General features: G+C 55.1%; 2 protein-coding genes across 4 annotated transcripts in view; one reads left to right on the forward strand and one right to left on the reverse strand.

Moving 5' to 3' along the window:
• The window catches only part of CAMK1G (calcium/calmodulin dependent protein kinase IG), a 29,749-nt gene extending 28,797 nt beyond the window's left edge, over nt 1-952 (forward strand). For both annotated transcript variants that reach the window (XM_015079975.3, XM_015079976.3), the window contains one exon: nt 46-952. The gene's annotated coding sequence lies outside the window, so the exon portion shown is untranslated. The remainder of the gene's footprint in view (nt 1-45) is intronic.
• Nucleotides 953-1,878: 926 nt separating this feature from the next.
• LAMB3 (laminin subunit beta 3) overlaps nt 1,879-17,765 on the reverse strand; it is a 41,955-nt gene continuing 26,068 nt past the window's right edge. For both annotated transcript variants that reach the window (XM_027074534.2, XM_027074532.2), the window contains exons 10-24: nt 17,380-17,500; nt 16,432-16,620; nt 14,874-15,029; nt 14,324-14,520; nt 13,869-13,980; nt 12,631-13,009; nt 11,244-11,404; nt 10,916-11,136; nt 10,436-10,633; nt 9,934-10,078; nt 6,282-6,489; nt 5,715-5,856; nt 5,148-5,324; nt 4,261-4,414; nt 1,879-2,388 (exon numbers count right to left, since the gene is read on the reverse strand). In XM_027074534.2, the coding sequence (XP_026930335.1) occupies nt 2,252-2,388; nt 4,261-4,414; nt 5,148-5,324; nt 5,715-5,856; nt 6,282-6,489; nt 9,934-10,078; nt 10,436-10,633; nt 10,916-11,136; nt 11,244-11,404; nt 12,631-13,009; nt 13,869-13,980; nt 14,324-14,520; nt 14,874-15,029; nt 16,432-16,620; nt 17,380-17,500 (2,697 nt within the window). In that variant the 3' untranslated portion in view covers nt 1,879-2,251. The remainder of the gene's footprint in view (nt 2,389-4,260; nt 4,415-5,147; nt 5,325-5,714; nt 5,857-6,281; nt 6,490-9,933; nt 10,079-10,435; nt 10,634-10,915; nt 11,137-11,243; nt 11,405-12,630; nt 13,010-13,868; nt 13,981-14,323; nt 14,521-14,873; nt 15,030-16,431; nt 16,621-17,379; nt 17,501-17,765) is intronic.

The raw sequence follows: 17,765 nt of genomic DNA on the forward strand, positions 1-17,765 counted from the left end.
GGAAGCGGCAGGCCCACCCCCACCCTGAACCCATTTCCTCTGCAGGAGAGTTGTCATCTCTTCTCTACCCTTCCAAACCCGGCATCCACCCTGCAGCAGGGAGGAAGGCGGAGCAAGCGGAGCAGGGCCTGGCAGGAGTGGTTTAGGGTCGGAAGCAGCACGCTGCCGCCCGGGGCAGACCCTCACGGAAGGCCCAGCAGTGAGCCCCGAGGCGCGGAGGCCTCGTTGAAGCCGTGGGCAGGAGGGCAGCATCCACCCGTTTCCAGGTCTCCCTGACCTGCCTGCTCTGCGCCCCCACACCCTGCGTGCCGTGGCTCCGTGCAGTGTACTAGGTAGCTCTTGCCCGGGTCTGTGTTGTTTGTGATGAAAAGCTTAATGGGCTGGCCAGGCTGTGTCACCTTCTCCAAGCAAAGCCATATGGAGCATCGACCCAGACTCCCGCTCAGCACACACTCGCTCCTGCCTGCCAGGCCTTTGTCCTCACGGCCAGAATGGGCTCATTAATGTAGTCGCTTGCCCATCTGCATGAATGACAGTCAGCTCTGTGGGCCACCCGTGAGCTCTCAAGTTCCCATCCTTGGCTTTAGGATTAGCTCCAACCGGGCTGAGACGCGGCCAGCCTGCCCCCGGCTCACTTCTGAACCACCTCCCTCCCTGCCCCGGGCCCAAAGCAGCCCCACAGCCTCCAAGATGAAAAAGAAAAAAATCAATGATTAGGTACTGCGAGGAATCCTTATCCTGACCAAGACGCCCCACCCACACCCAATGAAGTACAAATTGCAAGTTGACGGTTTTCATTTCAGATGGTTAATTCTCATCCTGCTTCTGCTCTTCTTTCTCTCCCTGGAAATCGGGGGACCTTATTCTTGTCCCTCCCTAGTTTTCTTGTACCCCGTCCCCTCCAGCTTCATGCTCGGTGTTGTGCTCAATAAAACGGACATATTTTTCTCTACGAGGCTTCATGTGGTTCTTCTCAAAGTCAGCAGTGGCTCCGGGACTTCTGAGCCCGTGCCGGGTGGAGAGCCTGGGGTCTGGCAGGGGGGTGGCTGATGCAGACTGGGAGCATAAGGTATGCCAGGTACTTAATGACAGGAGTTTCGCGCACTGACTCACTGACTCCTCAGAACGACCCCCGGGGTAGGGTCTGTGCGAGCCCGAGCCGTCAGGCTCCAGCATCCATTCTCCTAATGACTGTGGTAGACGATCATGAGTTTAAAACCCAGCTCTGCCCTGCCCTCTGCCTCATCTGTGACCTTGGGGGGGTTACACAGCCTGTGCCTTGGTTTCCTCACTTGTCAAATGGGAACAGCACCTACCTCACAAGATAATGCACATGATGTCTCTCGCGCAGTGCTCAATAAGGAATTAACGTGATTAATAACAGTCAAAAAGTTAATGTAGGTAAAATGCCTAGCACATTGCACGGGCTGTGGTTAGTACACTCACGTCACGCCTTTTCCATATGTGCCACACACACGCAGTTACCCGTCATCCATTTGCAACTTCTCTTTGAGATCCCAAGAGACACAGGTTCTGCCTCTGGAGCTGGGTGAATTTGGACACAATACTTCCCTTCTCTGGATTTCTATTTCCTCATCTGTAAATGAGAAACTGGATCGCTGCTCAAAGATGAAAATACTTGGTGGTCTCTCAAGGAAGGGATCCATTGGGTCCTGGGGCAAAGGGGTCCAGTCACCCTAAGTTTGGGTGATGAGCAAGCTGTACTGAGCAAAGTGGGGCAGCCTATGCTTCCTACACCACCAGGCCTTGGGCTTGAGCGGGGGAGCAACCCAGGAACCCCAAGTGTGGGACAGACACAAGTGACAGAGATTTACTTAATGGGGAGGACATTTTCTGAAACTCTTTCAACCTCCAGACTTCTTTCCAAAGATTTTTATTGGGCTTTTAGTTTGTACATCACTTTTTGTTAAGATTTTGGGTTCGTCCAGGACTCAGCCTCAGTGGAGGATGAAGGGCATGCACGCCGCCCAGTCAAGCTCCCTGCACTTGAGAGCTCCCAGTCACAAAGGCACGGCCCGCCTCCACCCTCTCTGTCTCTCAAATGTAATTTCCCATCATCTCTGGCTCAGCTGCAGCCCAGAACAATCTTAACAGCTGCACACCAGGGGTGGACCACGCTGTGCTTTCGGCTGTATAAAAGTCTCCTGGAGCTGGAAAGCATTCCAACCCAGTCTGTCCTCCAGAATTAAAGAGGGCAGACGGGCAGGGCCAGGGGCTGGAAGCCGGCACGTCACTTACAGGTGGCATAGTAGAGCACACGCCCATTGATGTGGTCGCGGATCTGTTCCACGTGCTTCTCCAGCCCCGTCAGGTCTGCCGAGCGAAGCTCGATGGCCTGGCTCCCCCGAAGCAGCTCCAACTCCATGTCTGAGGCAGATGGAACAGCAAGGGGAGGAGGCGCTGGTGAGATACCCAAAGACTCCAAACCCTTCTCTTCCCACCCGCTTGGCAGCAGCCACTGGTGAAATCACCTGTGGGGGAGCCTGGTCACTAAGGCAAGTTCTCTCCAGCCTCATGGCTCTCCACCTGTACCCTACTCTAGAGAAACCAGACCCAGAAATCCCCTAGTCTCCCCCTCTGCTCTAGGCAGAGCAGTTGTCCCAGACTCGTGAGGGAGGCCACTGGCACCGAGATTACCAACCTACCACTATTGGACTCAGACACTGCCATCCCACTAATGGTCCTCAAGTGGGCACCACGGCAAAAGCGCTGGCTGGGGGACCAGAATTCCTCCGCGCTTTCCCTCCCCCAAATAGCACCCCAGATAAATCTAGTCCTCCCGCCAGGTCTGTTCCCCACGCCGCCACCAGATCCTGCGGAGGATGTGGAGGACAGCCTGTCCCTCCTGTCACTGTCACCCTAGGAAAGAGGCCCCTCTACCACACTCCTGAGAGCTGGCACCCAGCATCAGCCTGAACTTTTCCAGGAATAAGGAGGGGGTGCACTGCCTCACAGGGTTCCAACTTCAGGCAGCTCTAGCTGTTAAAAAAGGCTTCTCATGAAGCCAGAGTCTGACCACTTCTGGCCCCCAGCTGGTTGTCCCAGGTCTGTCTCCTAGGGGTGTGGGAATATATTTGCTCTGTCTCCCACATGGAAGTCGTTCAAATGTCTGAGGCCACGTCTTCTCAGATCAAATCTCCCTAGCTCCTTCACCCATTTTTCATCCGATACAATTATGGACACTTCTCTAACTCCCAGCCCTGCTCACCCTCCCTCTGATACGTGCAGGCTTTGTCAACATCCTTTCCGAGGATATAGTAGCCACCACTGAACACCACCCGCCGGGTGAGATCCCACCAGGAGAGTGTAACAGGGGCATTACTGGGATGCCAGTCGGTCAGTGGGCACCCATATGGACCTTTGGGTTGACCAAGTATTGAAATTTTAGCAGCTGCTATTATGTTCCCTGGTCCCCTCCCCCAGGAGGCCCCTATGCATGATCTTCCCCCAAATCCTGCAATTAAAAGTAAATTCCTGAGGTGCCCGGGTGGCTCAGTAGGTTAAGCATCCGACTTAGGCTCAGTTCATAATCTAAAGGTTTGTGGGTTGGAGCGCCTGGGTGGCTCAGTCGGTTGAGCGTCCGACCTCAGCTCAGGTCATGATCTCACGGTCCGGTCCGTGAGTTCAAGCCCTGCATCGGGCTCTGTGCTGACTGCTCAGAGCCTGGAGCCTGTTTCAGATTCTGTGTCTCCCTCTCTCTCTCTGACCCTCCCCCCGTTCATGCTCTGTCTCTCTCTGTCTCAAAAATAAATAAATGTTAAAAAAAAAATTCAAAAATAAATAAATAAATAAAGGTTTGTGGGTTGGAGCCCCGCGTCGGGCTCTGTGTGGACAGCTCGGAGCCAGAGCCTGTTTCAGATTCGTGTCTCCCTCTCTCTTGGCCCTTCCCCCACTCATGCTCTGTCTCTCTCTGTCTCTCAAAAATGTATAAATGTTAAAAAAAATTTTAAAAAAGCAAATTCCTACAGACAGGTAAATGCTTGTTCCATTGCTACCACCTGGCCTTTTCCGGTTGGTAGACGCATGACCCACATCTGAAGGGCAGGACAGGTCTTATGAGCATCTCTGCATTCCCCACAGCCCCATCACTGTGCCTCATATTCCTAGGTGCTCAGGACTCCCTTCTGGTCTCGCCCCCTTAGCACTGCTCGCTCTGACAAGGGTGGGCCTCAGAGACCTGGGGTTGGGACCAGCCTCCTGGGATGCCCGGGAGTCCGAGCCCCGGGACGGAACCCTCACCTTTCATCCTGTCCATCATCTCCATGGTCTCCCCAAATAACTCCTCTGCCTCTGTCTTGACGCTCAGGATCCGGCTTCCCTGCTCTCCCAGCATGGGGCTACGACCCAACTGGTCCTTCAATTCAGCATATTTTTGCTTTATTCTCTCAAATCCCTGAAAAACATGGAACAATCTCAGTGTCACCATCACCACCACCCAAAGTTCTAAAGACCTTTGGCTAAAGCTCTCGATACCATCCAGATTAACACACGGGCACGAAGTGCCTCCTGACACTCCCCAGAGGGTTGCTTTTGCCCAGGAAAATCCCTAGGCCACAAACTATACCTTAAATTCCTTTTGTATTTCCCTCCCTCCACCTGAGCTCCTGTCATTTCCTGCCTAACTTCCTGCACGGTGCCAGGCACTTACTTGTCATGTAGCAGCATATTTGGCTGCCTGCCACTATACTGGGACCATGAGAGCCAAAGTTCCTGGTATGCTGGAGACCCAGACCAGAGGCTCTCTGATCACCTCTCTGACATAATTCCAACAATGGTGGGACCCAGGTTAGGCTAAGTCAAGACTGCCTCTCTGGGCTGGGTAGCCACAAAGGGGACAAGTTCTGGACTGGGTATCAACAGACCTGCTTTGTAGGTGAGCTTTGGGCCTGGACAAAGTTACCTGTCCATCTGTAAATGGGGAGGGACTGGGTAGATCATTCACAACACCCCTGACCAGCTTCCCAGAGGTGGCCCGAGGTAGAGTCCTGAAGCCCTTTCTGACGATTCTAGAATAACATGTTGGAATTGCTTTCGAACCCAGGGTCTCACAAAGCGTACAGAGTCCTCTCCTGCTCAGGAACCTCACCCTGGCTGTGCTGCCTAGGATGAAGTCTGTCTGCTCGTACCTCCTGGGCGCTCAGCGCCTGCTGTTCAGCGCCTTCCGCGAGCTGCTGGGCCTGAGCTGCCTGTGCCCGCTGCTGCCTAGCCTGCAGGCGGAGCGCCTCCATCCGTGCCCGGAAGTCACCCAGCTGCTCCGTCATGCCGGCCACCAGTCTTTCCGCTGGCCCCAGCACCTGCTGAACCTTTATGGGGAAAGGGACACCTGGGTTGTGGTGGGTCTCACAAGCGGGGGCCTCGTCTTCCCCCTGCCCGACTCATCAGGCAGCGAAAACTCTCTCCAACCAGGATACCGCTGTTGTCCCCCTGCTGATCCTCTATCTGCCCCCTGACATCCGGGGCCCCTCCCTCTCCAGCTCAGCTGCCCCCCGCCCCCACTGCAGCCCAGAGCCCACCCCTGGCCATCTGTACCCAGCCACAGGACCAGAAAACCAAGGGCTCAAAGCTGGGCCCAGAGCTCATAGTCCTCCCTCTCTAGGTCCCCATCCAAGTCACTTTCCGGCACTTTCTAGCCCTTGTGCCTGAAACTGTCTCTTCATTCTCAAACACAGGGGGAGAAAGCCACACCACGTCACCTCAGCAACCCTTTCCTGGATAAGCCGAAGGGAGCGGCTGGTGCCTTGCATGGTGTCCTGAGCCTCCTGCAGTGCCACTGTGCCCTGACGCAGGTTCCCCACCACATCCTCCACCTGGCCCTCCACCACGTGGGCTCGGCTCCTGGGGACCGAGGAGCGGAGGAGAGCGGAGAGAGAAGGAGTGAGCAACAGTGAATGAATAGATGTGTGGCTCAACTCATGCAGTAGTTCAAGAGAACATCCTTCCCAGCTAATCAGGGAAGATTAATTCAGTAGCTTTTCCATCCCAAGGCCCCACCAAACAGGCGTGGTATCAATGTGGGTGTTAAGTCTGAGATACCCTTCGGGCAATGTGGAAGACAGGGTCACGCGAGTAAAGTTTCCCGTGGATGCTGTTTATCACCTCACCATCCCCCCCACCACGGCAAGCACCCCTCCTGTCCCCCAGCCCTCTGCACCCCTCTGATATGTACAGATTCTCTTCCCTCTTCCCGCAACCAAAGGAGTTGGGGAGCAAAGCAGCAGGCCAACCCTGGGCAGGGAGAAGCTCGGGGCCCAGGGCCATACCTGGCCTGCTCAGCCTCAGCCTGGAGCCTGCGAGCCCGAGCAATGTCCTTCTTGGTCTGCGACAGCACCAGGTCCACATTGGGTAGCCTGGCTGCGATGGCCTGGATCTCATTCATCTTCCGCAGGACGGTGGCGGAGTCTGTGGGCAGCCACAGGGCCAGCACGGCCTCACTGACCTCCTGGATGGTGGCTGCATCAGTGTCAGGGTCTGGAAGACAAGCCGTCCATCAGACCGGGGGAGTCTAGCCCCCCAAAATGAGAGGCTTCTCCAGGCCGAGCAACGCCATGGGAAGCGCCACGGTGACATCTCGGCCCCGGCCGCCCACGGAGCTGCTGCGCCCTCTCAGGCGCACTCAGGTGCCCATTCTCGGTTTCCGGGAACGCTGCAGGAGGATGATTGTGGACACAGCTGTGGCAGCTCCGTGTCTGGTGCCACAGGAAGCTGCAGGCTGGAGAGAAGGAGGTGGTGCCAGCCAGCTGGTACTGCACAATGCCTGGAGCACAAACATAATCAGCCCTAGACTGGGGAGAGCAGCCAGCAACTGGAACTGACTGCTTCCTTGGCAGTGAGACCCCTTCCACGCGCCCCTCCTCAGGCCAGAGTGCTCATTTTTGCAAAAGCAGAGAAAGATTGCCAGGTCTTTGCTCAAGTGTCACCTTCTCGGGGAGGCCGCCCCTGGCCATCCAATCTAGAGTTGCAACCTTCACTTGTGCCAATGCCCCTTATCCTCCTTTTCTGCTTTATCTTTCTCCCTAGCATCTATTGCCTCCCACATGCCGAACCCTTAACTCAGGTCTCTGTTTTTCTGTCTGTTACCACACTAGAAGCTCCACGATGGCGGTGCCTGGGCGTCATCCGTATCCCTGGCCCCTGCCATGGTGCCTGGCCCCTGGAGGCACTTGGTGTTTGCAGAGTGAATGAATGACTAAAGGCCCTCCAGACCCAGGCCTCTCCTTTACTATTCAAGCAAACTGGGACAAGTCAAATGGCTTCTCTAAGCTCAGCTTCCAGATCTGTGAAATGGAAATAAGGATCCTCAACCCGAAGGGACGAAATGAAACACTCAATCAGCAAGGGTCTTACAACCAACTCTGAGTCAGAGAATAAGGTCAGACGTAGAAGTACTATCTCCTCCCTATGTCTCCCTTTCACTTGTACACATTCCAGGTACAGACGTGGTAGGAGAGGGGGCACCTGCCCACCCAGATGCTTTGTCCTGGGGCTTGGGGCCAGAATGTGGGCGACTGAGACTGCAAATCAAATCAGACTCAGTCCCTATCCTTACAGAGCTCAAAGCCTAGTGGGACAGACAAACACATAACAAGGAAGGCCAGCCTGAGTGATGAGGTTGAGCACAGGGAGCTCAGACAGCCACTGGAGGAGCGCCTAACCACATCTGATGGGTCCGGTGAGGGGGTGGTCAGGGGGGCTCCTGGAGAATGGGCCATCTAAAGGATTCTTATAGGGGGAGTAGGAATGAGCCAGGTCAAGAGAGGTGGGACAAGGGAGCAATCCAGGAAGAAAAATATTAACAAAACTGTGTGTGTGTGTGTGTGTGTGTGTGTGTGTGTGTGTGTGTGTGTGTAACAGTACAGCAACCTACAGTGTGGACAAAAGAATGAGAAGAATCCCACCCACATTCCCTCCAAGCTGGATGCTCTTAGGCAGGTTACTTAACCTCCCTGTGCCTGGAGTCCCCTGCTACAAAGTGGTAGGCAGTCACGATTAAATAACACAACACCTATGAGGCACTTAGACCAGTGCCAGGCACTTAGTAAGAACTCAGTAAGCCGGAGCTATTTTTGTTAATTCCATTTGAAAACCTGGGAAAGACCACGGGTCCTCCTTCCTCCAGGGCCCTTCCACACACCCCACGCACCGACCCTGTGCGCAGCAGCCACTGGTACCTGCACCTCCTACACAGTACTCTAGAGGCCAAAACCCATTCCCATGGGCACTGTGAGAACTGTCCTGGGCCCTTCACAGGTGCAGGCTTTCCCACATCCTGCACCTTCTCCTTGCCCCTGATCCTGTCAAAGGACTTGACCTGAGGCACACGTATAACATAGAAAACAAAAGGGTCCCCTCAGCCCAGTGACTCCCTGCTTGTTCATGTGAGCCCAGGCTACACCCCAAAGAGAGACTTCCTACCCCCTAGCCAGGGCTGACACCATTCAGCCTTCACTGGGCTTGGCTTGGGGGAAGATCTTATCTATGATTCTGAACCCCAAATTTTGGCCTGCCCCTTTGTCCAGGTTTCTTTTTTTTTTTAATGTTTATTTATTTTTGAGAGAGACAAAGAGAGTGTGAGCAGGGGAGGGGCAGAAAGAGAGGGAGACAGAGGATCTGAAGCAGGTTCTGTGCTGAGAGCAGAGAGCCAGGGGCTCAAACTCATGAACCATGAGATCACGATCTGAGCTGAAGTCGGAGGCTAGTTACCGACTGAGCCACCCAGGCACCCCTGTCCATGTTTCTTGAGCACCATTTCCCTACAACCACTCTCTCCCATTCTGGGGTTCCCTGGGAGTCTGACTCCAGCCTGACCTCAGGCAAGCCATGGCTCCCAACAGATCCTCCCTGCCTCTCTCCAACCTGCCTGTTTGGAGCAAAGGCATTGCAAGAGTAGCACGAAGAGGCCTGTTGTAACACCAAGCCCTCAGCTCATATTAACTGGGCTCCCAGCCAAGCAAATTCCCTGGCAGGGAACAGAACTCTAATAATATCAACTCATATTCCTGAGGCAACTTTAATTTTTCAAAGCACACTTTACATCAGTTACTAGATCCCCAGAATCAACGTGAAATACTACCATCCCAGCTCGCAGAAGTGAAAGGTGAGGCAAAGAGAAAAGCAACCTGCTCAAAGTCACAGGTTTCCTGAGTGCTATCCAGGAATCTTTCCACTCCCAGGGCACCAACAGAGGGGATCTGGTTCATTTATTCATTCAACCGACACCGGGTGCTTTTCTGTGTCTGGCCTCATGCGGGGCGCCAGTGACACAGTGAATAAGACAGGCAGCCGTCCCTGCCCTCCTGCAGTTTAGAGTCTAGTGGACAGACAGACAGTGCATCCCGAGACGAATGAATTCAACAACCACAGGCTCAGAGCAAAGCAATGAAGGTCAGACGCTGGGAGCGGTGGTGGGGGTTGGGGGGATTGGGAGTGGGTACCAGATGGGGTGGTCAGGAAAGCGCCTCTAGGGAGATGATATTTAAATTGAGACCATAAGGAATAGAATCAGCAGCCTTGGAAAGAGCATTCCAGGCAGAGAAAGAGCAAGTATAAGTCTCTGAGGTGGATAAGAGCCAGCCTGTTCAAGGATGGGCAGTGAGCAAAGCAGTGAAGACACGGCCACACCTGGGAGGTGAGCAGAGGCCACAGTAACTCCAAGAATGAGGGGAAGCCAGTGAGGGATTTGAAGCATTTTTTCAAAGATGTTTTAGGTTGTTCTGTTGAGAGTGAACTGTAAGGGAGCAGGGGTGGGGGAGGGAGAATAAGTGAAGGGCTGTGGCAGCCATCCAGGCGAGTGGTGGGCACCTGGCCCAGGTGGCCTGGAGGCCAGGGAAGGAGGCAGCCAGCTGCTGTGTCAGGGACAGGGAATGGAGGGTCTAGGGCCCTCTCAGGCCGAAGGAGAGAAAGGGCCAGGCTCACCTGACAGGAAGTCTCGGACCTGCTGGATGAGGCGTCGTGTGCGTCTGACATCTTCCTCCATCTGGGAGCGGCTGGCGCTCACCTGGGTCTCCAGGCGCTGAGCATCTGACTGCACCTTCGAGGCGGCCTCCTCTGCTGCCCTGATCTACCAACACATGCTATGGGTCAGCAGCAATCAAGGCCCCAGGAGAGCCTCGCAGCAGCCCTCAGGGATTCTGTGGACACCCGCTACCCTATATCTACCAGGGAAACATTTGTTGCTAACCTGGTTTGGCTCTGGAAAAAATGATGTAGAGTCAGGTAGAAAACACAACACAACAAAACAAAACCCTCAGAACATTGGCCCCAAACTCTACGTCTCTCTTGCTGTGGGGCCTCAGACAAGTCACCTAACATCCCTGGGCTTTTGTCTCCTGGCTGTGAAATAAAAACTGACCTGCCCCAGGGATCCCATCCCCTTAGCCTTTCTCTACATGTGCCCACCCCCCTTGGCTGCACCCACCATCTGCCTGGTCTGCTGGAGCTGGGTGTTGAAACCCTGCAGCTGCCTGGCCACCTGGCCCGCAGTCCGGAAGGCCCCACCCGCTTTGGGGAGGACGCCTCTGCAGTGAGAGCCACATGCCGTGCCGTTGTCTCGGGGACACAGCTCTCCAGGGCACGCTCCTGGGGTACAGGCCGTCTGCCTGGAGCCCCCACAGAGCTGTGGAGAGAAGGAGATGTCAAAGAGGGTACCCAAAGCTCTTCAACAACCACCCCTGTCCCACACCCAAGAAACAAACCGCCAGACATCTCCATAGCAACCAGGCACCAGAAACTTGTTTCCTTGGCAACCACTGAGCACACCGTGAGGGGCCAAAGATTGGGATGGGTGGGGGAGTAGGGTAGGGTCACAGTGCCCTCGTAGGAAAAGTATGGCAGCAGTTGGCATATGACAGACTGAAGCAGGGAGATCCAAGAAGTGGGGCTCCATGCCATGAGTCACCTTGTTGATGGTGGGCATCAGATCAGGCAAGGAAGCCATCCCCAGGCTCAGAGCTGCGAGCTGGGGACCTCCGGCTCCCGTTCCTCCTCCCACCTGCCCCTCCAGCCTCTCTGCCTCTCTCCGGCTGTCCCTGAGCTGGAGGAGCAGGTGGAAGCCATCGGAGACCTGCTGAGCAGCCTGGGAGGACCGCTGGTAGGCTGCAGTCAGCACCCGGAAGGCCCCTGTGGGAAGACGAGGGGAGAACTGAGCCGCCGCTGGCCCTGGAGGCCGGGAGACGGAGGGCAAGCAAGAGCAGAGCCCAGGTGCGGTGTGGCGTGGCCACGCATACCTAAAGGATCCGTACTGCTTATCCTTTCAAACTGTTCCTTCTTGCTCTGATATATAATGAGCAGGCGATTGAAGCTTCTGTCCAGATTCTCCAGGTCTCCCGGGAGGGACAAGGTCTCCTCCTCTAGGGCCAGATCAGGCTGCAGGCCCTGGAGAGTCCGCCTGAGACGGGAGAAGAGCTTTGGCTAAGATACGGGAAGGAGGCTGCCTCCCCAGAACCCGGCAGCCCCTCGGAGAAACCTCTCTGAGTCAGGAAAAAGGCAACAGAATGCAGACCCTGCAGGCTGAGGAGGGATCTGCTGGAGAGCCAGCACAACCTGCCCCCCACCCCTGTCCCTCGGCAGGCAGATCGCAGGAACCTCTCCTTCCCTGACCTGTGTGCTTCAACCTTCCTGAGCCTGCGCCACCTCCATAGCAGGCTTCCACGAGGAGCATCACCCTAACCCGTTTCTCCTCAGCTCGCTGCAGGCTGGCTTCAGCCACCGCCTGTACCACCTGTATTGCCTGCTTGCTGGGCTCCCAAGTCTCTTCTCTACAGACCATGCCTCCCATGAGCACCCATAGCCGCGACCCACTGGTCATCTCCACACAAAGGGGGTCAGGATCCATCAGCTCTGGCGCACAACCATTGAGTTTTCAGAGATTCCTCTTTCCCCATCTCCTTGGCTGGTCTACCAACCACAAACTCCCCCCCCCGCTCCCGACCCCCGCAAGCTTTGCATCCTTCACCTACGGGCTTTGCTCTGGCATAGAACATCTTTCCACAGGACACCCTTCCATACCTGCATTTCCAGTCTACCAAATACCTATGGACTCACTACTGAATTTTGAGACTTAGGTCAATCACACACCTGGATGGCTCTGGGCACCGAGAAAGTCAACTAGTGCTTGGGGAATGCAAACTAATTATAGAAACTTCCAGAACCGAACCTTACAAGAAGACACCCCTGCTGGTAGGAAGGAGGTGTGGGTGGGACCGCTCCCATTCCAAAGGCAAACACAAGTTATTTTTAGAGCCCCTGCCTCTCCAATGCCCTGCACCAGGGTGACTAATCCAGAGCTGACTCTCTCCCACAGGCAGCACCGGGCACTTGAAAGAGCCCTGGGGCTCTTGCCTGCACTCTGAGTCCCAGCTCTGCCCCTCAGTGGCCACGTGACTCTGTCACATCCCCTATCTGTGCCTGTTTCCCCATCTGCAAAATGCAAGTAATAACACCCACCACCCCAACCTCATAGGAGTGTTGCAACAGTTCAAAAAAAGAGCATATGTGAAAATGCTCTGTAAACTGTAAAGGGCTGTACAGTGGAAAGAAGGACCAGTGTGTGCCACTTATGTGAACCCGTGTGATGTAATTCCTCCAAGTGTTTGGCAGGGAAAGGGAAATTACCTGATGGAGAAAATGGCATTGGCCACCTGGGACACCTCCTGCTCGGTGACCGAGGCACTGGCGAGAATTGCTTGGATCTGCTCCATCTTGCTCTTTGCACCCATGATCCGGGCAGTCAGGCCAGGATCCTCCAGACCCAGCCCTGGCCACAGGCTGGCAGTGGCATTGCGCAGGCCACTGAGGTGCAAGGCCTGCCCCCGGAGGTCAGCATCGTAGCTCTGGAAGCAAGGGTGGCAGGCCACACACACTGGATAGCGGTCACAGTAACCTCGTTGGCATTGGTCACAGCGGGGTCCGGTCAAGCCAGGGCGGCAGAGGCAGCGGCCTGAGGCCTTGTCACAGCCTGGGCCCTCTGTTCCCCGGAAGTCACAGTCACAGGCTAAGGCGGGGAAAAAATGATGGTCAAGGTCGGGGGGTCAGGAAGATAAAGGCACCTTGTGGGGAGAGCCTGAAGCGGAGGCCTATCTTCAGGGCCTGTCCACGTGGCTTAGAATAATAGACCACCAAGGCCAGAATAAAATCAGGGCAATGCAAGCAACGAAAGCAAGCCCTTCATTTAGCACCTACTGTGCACCAGGCACAGCTCTAAGTCAGACACTCACCCACTCACACATGAACTCGCTTTAACTTCGCAGCCACTCTGTGATAGAGTTAACCTCCCTTATTTTCCCATTTGTAGAGATGAAGCAACAAGGCACAGAGCTGTTAAGTACAATGTGCCCTCAGGAAACTGAGGCCTTGGCGAAAACCACCCACACCAAGTCATTCAGCAGGACAGAGGCCACGCTGAGACCAGAGTTGGGTCTGGGCACTCCAAGTCCCATGCTCTTGTGGCTACTTGTCAAACTGACTCTAGGGAAATTTAGACCTTTCCCTCAAGACTCACTTTCTCCATCTAGGAGGGAACCTCTCCCCTTCCTGCCCCTGCCCCGGAGAGGGCTTCTGGGAAATGCTTTCTCAGGGAAGTGGGAGGCAAAGCAACCCTCCTGTCGTGGAGACAGGGGGGTGGCCTGACGTCAGCTGGCCCTGGGGTTGGGAGGCTAAGTGGGCTGGCTGGCTGGAGCAGTTGTGGGGAACCTGTGCTCTCACAGAGCTGCCAGGACCCACACCACCTGTCCAGTATGATGTCCTCCCCTACCACAGACCCACCCACTGGCCCTCCACCAGGAGCCCGCCCAAGCGCCCCCCCCCCCCCCGCCCCCATTGCCTCAGCATCGCGCCTCTCAGGAAGCACCCACCACGGCATCCTGTGCCTGTGTCTCCATAGGTCCGGTCAGGACACTGGCGGAGGGCTGCAGCGTCGCAGGTCAGGCCACCGAACCCTTCTCGACAGGGGCACTGCCCTGTGAACTGTGAGGGAGAGCATCGTGAGGGGACCTCCCTCGCAGGCCTGGCCTTGCCCTGGAATCGGGGGCCGTGTGCCAGATCCCTGATCAGCACACAGAGCCCGGGACTGCCTACAGAGCGAGTGTGCCCCCCAAAACAATGGCTCCCATTCAAAGACAAGCTCTGAAGGCAAGGCCCCCGAACGGCCCTACAGAAGGTGTGATGAATCTGGCATTGCAGAAGCCTCAGAGTCACAGAGGGAGAGAGGATAGGGACAGAACCAGACCAGTCTGACTTCGGAAAGACCAGAAGGGCAGCGCTGGGGGGAGACAGAGGCTGGTGGGCAAGACCCCTTTCCTCCTTGTACCTGGTTGCACTGGGGGCTGAGGGAGTTGTGAGGGTCACAGGCACACGGCTCACAGCCCCGACCGCTGGCCAGCTTCCAGTGGTAGGGAGCGCACTGGTCACATTTGGGGCCCACCACGTGGGGCAGACACAGGCAGTGCCCGCTCTCCTCATCACACGGCATGTCCCGACGAGACCCCAGGATGTTGCAGTCACAGCCTGCAGGAGGGAGGGGAATTGAGCTCACAAGACAACCAAAATGCACCCCTAGGGGACACACATCAGGGAGACAACCCAACCCGGGAAAAGAACCAGGCAGCATCGTTCTTTCCAGAGAACCTGCCTGCCCGACTCACGAGGCCACTGCACTTTCCTCCCTGGCACCTGGCAGCTTGGCCACCCACCCTCCAACTCCCTCGGGGCGACTCAGTCCCACCTTCTAACCTGGGCCTGTGCTGCCACCTGCTGGAGGCCCATGGCACAGCATCCGGCACACACCACAGAGAGGCACTCACGACTGGTGGCCGGTGCAATCTTCCCCGTGATATCCCAGACTGGGTCCCCCTACTCACGGTGGCAGCCCTGTGGGTTAGCATAGGTGAGTCCTGTAAATCCCGGCTTGCACAGGTCACAGCGCTCCCCCTGCACATGCTCCTTGCACACGCACTGCCCAGTCACTGGGTCGCAGGGAACGCCTGGCACTGCCCCATCGGGATCGCACTCGCAGGCTGAGAGACAGAAGCAGCCACCACAGCAAGAAGAAGAAAAACAGAAAGTTCAGAGCAGACTGTAGAAGCCAGACTGCCTGGTTCAAACCTTTATTCCAGCACGTACTGGCTTACAACCTTACAACCTTAGTCAAGTTACTTGAGCCCCCGGTACCTCAGTTTCCCCATCTGTAAAATGGGGATAATTATACAATGCTCATGGGTTTCCTGTGAGAAACAACTGAGTAAATGAAAGGCGGGTAGAACAGCGCTTGGCGCACGTTAAGTACTATAGAAGTTTTTGTTGTCGTTGTTTGCCGAACGACTACTATATGCCAAGCGCTGAGCTGTGCACACATGCATGTTGCCTTATGAAATCCTCAGGATAACCCTGAGGTTACTCAAGGCCACCCAGCAAGCAACTGCAGGAAACAGAAGTCAACTCTTTCCATAAATAATATCAACAGGAAGTGAACTAGCTTTCTTCAACTCCCACACCTAGGCCTCTCGGCAAGCCTTTCAGAATGCAGATTCTTCCTTCATCTAAAAAGTCTGGTGATTAACCCCGCCTGATTCAGATTGCTTCAGTCCATTTTGCTCTCTCTCGTGTACAAACTCACTGGCCCCTGTGAACGTGCTAAGTCACTGCTGGGAGTTCAGTGCATATGCTCATTCACCAAACATTTCCTCAGCACCAGCCATGTGCCTGTCATTGCACAAGGGCCCAAGGATATGAGACACAACCTTTGCCATGGAGGAGTTCTCGATATTGGGGGACATGGAAAAATACGGAGCAAACCGCAATACAACATGGTAAAGGCAATAGCATGTATACGGACGAAGTACTTATTCTGCCTTTTCCAGGTGTGATTTACATTGCCAAACAGTGTGTGTGTTTCTCGACAGCAGGAACTATATCTTATATTTACTTTTGTCCCTCCTGTGTCCAAAATAAGGGCTACGTAGGGGCGCCTGGGTGGCTCAGTTGGTTAAGCATCTGACTTCCACTCAGGTCATGATCTCGCAGTTTGTGAGTTCGAGCCCTGCATCGAGCTGTGTATTGACAGCTCGGAGCCTAGAGCTGCTTCACATTCTGTGTCTCCCTCTCTCTGCCCCTCCCCTGTTCACACTCTGTCCCTCTCTCTCAAAAATAAATGAACATTAAACAATTTTTTTTAATTAAACAAAATCAGGGCTACATCATGATTGATTGACTGATGGATTGATGGTCCAGAGAGGTAAAGTGATTTGCTTAGATGTGCCCAGCTAAGTTAAAACAACTCCCCACAAGTTCTGGCAAACAACGAAGTCTTCACGCTTCCTGAGGGCTTGTGTGTCCCCAGGGACACGTGCTCCGTGGTACCCAGAGAGGATGGGGAGTAATAGGCAGATGATACGCTAGGTCCCCAGAGCCCCTACTCACGGATACAGGTCTCTTGAATGGGAGCTCCAGGACGCCGGTTGCGGAAATAGTGCAGCTGACACCGCTCACAGTTCTTGCCCTCGGTGTGGTCCCGGCAGTCGTCACACACACCTCCGTGCGTCCCCTGGCTAGCGGCGAACACAGCTGGGTCGAAGTGACAGGTCTCAGAGTGCCCGTTGCAGTCGCACGCTGCAAAAGGACATTCCCAGGGCTGACCGTAGGCCAGCACCACCACCATCCACAAAGCATATGCCATGTTAATGCACTAGCATCTCTTGCAACTCTGCAAGATGTTCAGGTTCAGGAAATGGGGAAACTGAGGCCCGAGGAGCCTTGTGTGACTTATTTAAGGTTATATGGCCAGTAAGAAAGCAGAGCAGGGTAAGAATTCAGGCCTCTTAACTCCCAATGTGGAGACTCACCTGAGAATAATGTCTGCGTTGGGCCAGAGAGAGAGACCTTTGAATGGTCCACCCCAACCCCACCTCCCCACCCCGACTGCCACCGCGGATCTCCTCCTGGGCCACTGCCTCTCTCTGGGCTGGGGATCCTTCTTTCCCTCCCTTGTGCAGAGAAAGGCCCTGACTGCAGGGACTCCTGTGAAGCAGGGAACCAGATAAGTCCTACACAGGACAAGACCAGTGGAGGACACAGAAGATAGAGGATCTGAGGTTACCATGAAGCCATGTGGCATGAGAAGCAAGGATCAGCCTTGGTCCCTTCAGGCCTGGCTGAGGAAAAAGTCTGGGGAGGCAGAGGGCAGGTGCAACCTAAACTCTCTCCATCCGCACAGAGCAAGGAGAGCTTACATTGCAGGGGTGCGATTAAGGTTAAACTTAAATAATAAAGAATAGACTCTTCCTGTGTCCCAGATGAGATCATTGAGGCCCAGAGGGGCCATCACCCCAGCCAGTCACTACAGGGGAGGAGGTGAGTTCTGGACCATACGTTGGCATTCATGGGGGTCCTGGTCATCTGCAGGTCTCCAGGGCCGATTGTTGTAGAAGGGCGCACAGCGTTCACAATTGGGGCCGGCGGTGTTGTGTTGACAGACACAGATATCGTGGACCTGGAAAGGGGGCCACCAGCCATCAGGAATAATCATCAGAGGGATGTCCCAGAAATGGACCTGCCCTCTACCCACCCCACCCCCACCACCACTCAGGGTCCAGCTCAGACCCCACCCCCTCCAGACTTCACTCGGCTCCAGTGACACTCTCAGCTGCCTGCTTGTGTGCTGGGGTGTGTGTGTGTGTGTGTGTGTGTGTGTGTGTGTGTGTGCGCGCGCACATGCTCAGATGCATGTACCTGCCCTCCTATTCTTACTAGGTATT

This window comes from Acinonyx jubatus, chromosome E4 (genome assembly GCF_027475565.1).
Source record: "Acinonyx jubatus isolate Ajub_Pintada_27869175 chromosome E4, VMU_Ajub_asm_v1.0, whole genome shotgun sequence".
Classification (NCBI taxonomy): domain Eukaryota; kingdom Metazoa; phylum Chordata; class Mammalia; order Carnivora; family Felidae; genus Acinonyx; species Acinonyx jubatus.